At 32.5% G+C, this 6,000-nt stretch overlaps 1 protein-coding gene across 2 annotated transcripts in view; it reads left to right on the forward strand.

Moving 5' to 3' along the window:
- Nucleotides 1-5,100, forward strand: part of VN2R641 (vomeronasal 2 receptor 641) — a 29,642-nt gene extending 24,542 nt beyond the window's left edge. Inside the window, exons 5-6 of one of the 2 annotated variants that reach the window (XM_016422770.2) lie at nt 892-1,015; nt 4,129-5,100. In XM_016422770.2, coding sequence (XP_016278256.2) covers nt 892-1,015; nt 4,129-5,033 — 1,029 coding nt within the window. In that variant the 3' untranslated portion in view covers nt 5,034-5,100. 2 annotated transcript variants of the gene reach the window in all.
- The last annotated feature ends 900 nt before the right edge of the window (nt 5,101-6,000 follow it).

Below are 6,000 nucleotides of genomic sequence, written 5' to 3' on the forward strand. Positions count from 1 at the left end.
CTTTTCTTTAGTTTACATGTGACTTCAAATATTTTCTAGCTCTATGACTCTGGGGAAGTCACTTAGTCCTTTTTCCTTCAGTTTTTTTCTGTTTGTAAAATCTGTTGGAGAAGGAAATTGTAAACCACTCCAGGATCTTTGCCAAGAGAATGTCAAGGAGGTTTTATAAAAGTTCAACAGAAATAACAAATGACTGATCAGCAAATTAGAATCTTGTGGTTATTTCCTCTTCTGATATAGAACTTATAAATATATATACATATATATATATATTCAGTTATTGTCAAAAATCCCACATTCTATGAATCAGCAGAGATTCACATGAATGTCCAAATATCAGCCTTATAAACAAGATCAACCATTCAAGTTCACTTGATTCTTAAAATGAAGCAGATCAAATCAAACTGAAGTGCTTAGTCAGTTCATTTCATAATAAACCCTCTAAAGTTATAACTTCCTGAAAAATTCAGGATTCCTTATTCAAGTATAAAGAATTGGACTTGTTTAGTGAACAAAAAATTAATAAATATTTTTCCTTCAGTGATCAAAGAATTCCTTCAACATTTCTTGTATTGAATGAAGTGCACTTTAGATATATACTGTCATTTATTTGGTTGAAACCATGCTGCCTACCCATTAATATTTTTATAAATGGAGGAGCTCTATTATGTCTTGTGGATATTCTGCTCATATTTATGTCTTTAGGAAAATATGATATGGAGTACAAGATGGAAAAATGGAAGGAAATCTCCATTCAGAAATATATCATCTTCAAACTTCCTAACTTCAAATTTATTATTCTAAATATCTACCACATTATTGCCTCAATGAATCTAACTTTCAAGAATCATTCTTATAATAATATTTTCTTTTCTTTTTGTGGGAACTTAGATTCCAAGTTCTACATGCAGTGTTGCCTGTGGCCCTGGTTATAGGACACAGTCTCTTGAAGGCCAACCTACCTGCTGTTTTGACTGTACCCTATGCCCTGATGGGAAGATTTCCAATAAAACAAGTGGGTGCCTAAGGAGAAAGAGTTCTCCTAAATCATAAACATTGAATTCATTTATTTTACTTTAGTTTTGTAACTTAACCTGATAATTTTTTCCTCACCATAATAAATTGGAAACATTCGGTTATATGGTAGATCTAAGAATATTTACTTCAAATAGCAACATTCAATTCACCACATCTTAGACCTTGAAATTTATATTCTCATATTTTCCTCATAGTTGCATTTCATTTGTTCTTTACTTATAAATAAAAACTAACATCATCCTGAGGATTCAGAATACAAATGAAAACAAATACAGAATACATTATAACAGATTTGTATTAATGTATTAACATTATATCTATAAAATATACAGTTAAAAACTTTTTTATAATTATGGTCAAATGATTTTAAATTAAAACAGTGTTTATTGTAATAGAGAATATTTTATTTTAAAAATATTCCATTAAACATTTAATACTGTTTAGATATCTATTGCTATTATGTTAGTTTTAAAAAGATCAATTCATATTCTAATAGCATGAATTTTAAAACATATTTTAACTGTAATTTGGAAACAAAGATTTCTTAAATTTCATAAATATAAGAGGAGTTAGAAATAGAGGATTAATGCATAATATGATTTATTTAAAATGAGATACAAGGAATAGAAACAAAAATAATTCCTTAGTACACTGATCAGTATTTTGCATTTAAAGAAGATACAGATTAAAGAATTATTTAATATTTGTTATTTATGTATGTATAATTTATTTCACACCAGTCAATTTCTCTTTTCCTTAACTGCCATTTACCATTGCTTAGGCAGTATACTGTGTAGAAGAATGAGAAACATATTTTATGATGTTTGTTTTTCTTATATTTTTTTTATCCTTGGTTGCTGTGGTTGAATAAAATAATGAGGTTCTAACATACTAAGAATCCATGATTGCCTCCCTTTCTTAATTGGAACAAGTAAAAAAAAAATTATTCATCTCATGATATTAGTATTCAAATGAAATGGAGATACTGAGTGGGGAAATTCCATGTATAAATCAAACCTTTCTGTCTTCTATTGATTCATTTTTCTTAGATATTTTGAACAAAGTTCAACAGTGAGAAAGGGTTTATTTTCAACATTGGCAGATGATGACTAAACTGACATTCACCCTGTTATTGAATAATGAATTATTCCTAAGTCATCACTTATGAATAAATGCTATTTAATCACATTTCTCCTTTATACACTTCCTCTTGTATATCTCCAAATTTTACTCTCTCCTGTAGTCTCATGAGCTTAAATAAAATTTCACCTTAATATGTGCTATAAAAATTTATTTATTCCATTCATAAAGAGAAAATTCTAGATAAGAAAAAGCTTTTTTTTGTCACCTTTAAGCTCTGCCCTTTAAGACACTTAGGTGACAGGTTCTTATTCTGGCCCTTTAAGGAAATGACATAAAAGTTCAATGAAAAAGAATTCTGGGCTCCTGTTTCTCTGACAGTCAAAGGGAAGAGGAGTGGCTGGACTGAGCTCTAGCTCTGAAAGACAGTTGATGGCATTTGGAAAGAAAGAAAAAGAAATTCAAAAAAAGCTGAAGAAGAAAACATACTGGTTTATTATTAAAAAGCTTAGTGCCTGAGGAGTTTTTCCTCTTAGCAATTCTGAGAAAGGGGTAGAGATTTGAGGGCTGCTCTCAAGAAGAACTCCAGGGGGAGCCAGAGAGCTTGTCAGTCAAAGCTGTTGGAGGTAGAGCTGTCTTTGAAGTTGACTCACACACAGGAGCTGCATTTAGTGGGAGAGAAATTGACTGTTGGAGTTTCATGAATTTCTTTAAGAAGATTTTATAAATTACTATGAGGTAGGAAGACAGAATTGAATCTTGAGGTAGTTGAGTGGAGCTCAGTGTAGTGTCTACATTAGTCATCAAAGAAGAAGCTCCAGGAGGAGCAGTTGAGGTTGTGGTGTTTAGTCAAAAGTTTAGTATTAGGGATTTATAGACATCCCAGCTTATTCCTACTTCCTGCTTCCTTTTTATACTTCTCCTCCCTAATAAAATCATATTAGATTTAACTGCCTCCAGCTATTCATCCACTGCCTGAAACCAGTTTGGCCCTGACAGATTTGGCTGTATCAGTAGCAGCTTCAGTTTGATGAGAACAGTTGCCTCCAGACCTCCAATAAAAGCCAGTGAATAGTTAGCAACTAATAGCTTATTAATAATAGTTTTGTTATCAATACACCAGCTATTTTTCACCTCTTACTGTTAGCTTCTTGACTTCCATCAGCTGCCTGCAAACAGTTAACCCTGACAGTTTTAGTTTATCAATAAAACTGGGCAATCAACATTATCAATATTTAAAGCCAACGCATTCAGATCTATTATATTAATAACATCTGGGCATCTTTTATTTAATCATAGCATAAGTATACAAATTATTAATAGTTAATGTAAAATATAGTAAAAACTAGGCATTTGTGTACATTCATAAGAAGTAAACTTGGTGAGAGTAATAGTCCCTGATAATGGAAATAATATTCATGTATACAATAAAAGTATCATCCTGATGAGTGGAAATCATAAAGAAAGACAGAATTGAAATCGACACTTAAACTGAGAAAAATAATGCAAGAAATAGTTTCCTATTTAAAAAATAAAAACATTTATGGAATCTATTGTTAATAAATTTGAATGAGGTTTATTTACAACCCTTAGGACTTAGAATTATGAATTTGTTTTAAGAGATTATTATATATAACAAAAATTACAGAATAAATTATTTCTCTATTTCATTCCTATTGTAAGAATACACTAGATATATAAAGCAATCACTTTAGGCCTTACTATAGATAGTTTAATTTTGGAATGGATCATTGAAAGCTTAATTTTTATTTTATGAAACTATGACAAGAAATTGACAATTAATGATTTTAATCCACAAGTACAGATGAAGAGAAACTGAAATATAGGTTCATTTTATTGACTCTCTAACAATCTTATTCTTCTCACTTAGAAGAAGGAGTCCACAAGTTAGCCAAGCTTTATGTTGAGTGACTAATGTTGCACTTTACTGGAGTAAGAAAACTCTGCTCTATAAAAATACCATAACATTCACTTTTGTTGTATTTCCAGATGCAGAAGAGTGTATGCAGTGCCCGGAAGATCAGTACACAACCAAGGAGAAAGACAGATGCCTGCCCAAGACAGTGACTTACCTGGCTTATGAAGAGACTCTGGGAATGATTCTGGCCTCTGCAGCTCTCTGCTTCTCCATTCTCACTACCTTTGTCCTTGGAGTATTTGTGATACACAGAGACACCCCCATAGTAAAAGCCAATAATCGCAGTCTGAGCTACATTCTGCTCACCTCCCTCACACTTTGCTTCCTTTCTTCCTTACTCTTCCTTGGTCGTCCTACAACAGCCATTTGCCTCTTAAGACAAACCACATTTGCCATTGTATTCACAGTGGCTATTGCTTCCATCTTGGCTAAAACCATCACTGTGGTCCTGGCCTTTAGGGCCACTCAACCAGAGAGCAAGCTCAGGAGGTGGTTGGGATCATCAGTATCTTATTTTCTAATTTTCATTTGCACACTTATCCAGATGGGCCTCTGTGGCATCTGGCTGGGTACATATCCCCCATTCCTTGAGAAGGATATACACTCTGAGGCCTCCTTCATTGTCATTCAGTGTAATGAGGGCTCCCTTGTTACCTTCTACTGTGTCCTTGGCTACATGGGCTTCCTGGCCTTAGTCAGCTACGCATTAGCTTTCCTGGCAAGAAATCTACCAGATACTTTCAATGAAGCCAAGTACCTGACATTCAGCATGCTGGTGTTTTGCAGTGTCTGGATTGCCTTCTTGCCTGCATATCAGAGCACCAAAGGGAAGGCCATGGTGGCCATGGAGATCTTTTCCATCTTGGTCTCCAGTGCTGGGATTCTCATCTGTATCTTTGCTCCCAAATGCTACATAATCCTTCTGAGGGCAGACAGAAATACTCTGGAGATATTGAAAAATAAATCTAATCCCTGAGGAGCAATGTGTTCTCAGGCTCTTAGAGATGTAGCTCCTCCTTTTTAATTAATGATTTAAAATAATCTAGCTTTTATTCCATTTATTTTCTGTTATCTCTTTCTTTGTAATAGACTAAAAAGTATTTTGAAGAGGTCATATTGTTTGATTTCTGAATAGAGGTAGAATTAATTTAGTAATTATATAAAATACCATCTAAAGAGCAGAAACTTAATGTAGCGATGAGGATGAAAATAATTATATAAAAATCAATAAATAATTATAATAAGTGGCTGGTTTTGTATTCTTCATTTAATAACTATCACATTTCTTATACTGGAAAAGTTCATCTAGAATTCTGATATGAAGGTATCTTATTTATAAAGTATCATATCAGTCATATTTATTGCTTAATATTTGATGAATTAAATATACACAATAAATGATTTGTTGGGGAATTATTGAAGGCAAAGTCATTTGTTGAGGAAGATGATTCATCCTCAATAAACCATTTTAAGAAGTTATTATACTTTCCATTCACTTTTCCATTATAGATTTATAGATTTATGGAGTGTTGTGGATAATCCTCTGTCACAGATTCATTGTTCTCTGAATGATACCTTGAATATATTGGAAGCTTTTTTTTATTTGTAAGGCATAATAACAATGAGAAAATGGTCATGCATCCATAAGAATTCAGTTTTCTTTTTTTTTTTCAACTCTTACCTTCTGTCGTAGAAACATTAGCAAATATTTGTTCCAAACCACTTGGTAAGTGTAATGGAATTAGTGTAAAGAGACTCATCTAGGGTCACACAACTAGAAACTATTGGAGGCCCTATTTAAAAACAGAATTTGAAAACTATAGCCTTAGTCTTAACCAACCGAATCACTAAGCTATCCCTTTTGGACTTTCATTATGAGTCCTATAGAATGAAATGAATTTGGTAAGACTTCTTTGTTTATTTTGTCAAATATTTTGTGTAGT

Source organism: Monodelphis domestica, chromosome 6, assembly GCF_027887165.1.
Source record: "Monodelphis domestica isolate mMonDom1 chromosome 6, mMonDom1.pri, whole genome shotgun sequence".
Classification (NCBI taxonomy): Eukaryota; Metazoa; Chordata; class Mammalia; order Didelphimorphia; family Didelphidae; genus Monodelphis; species Monodelphis domestica.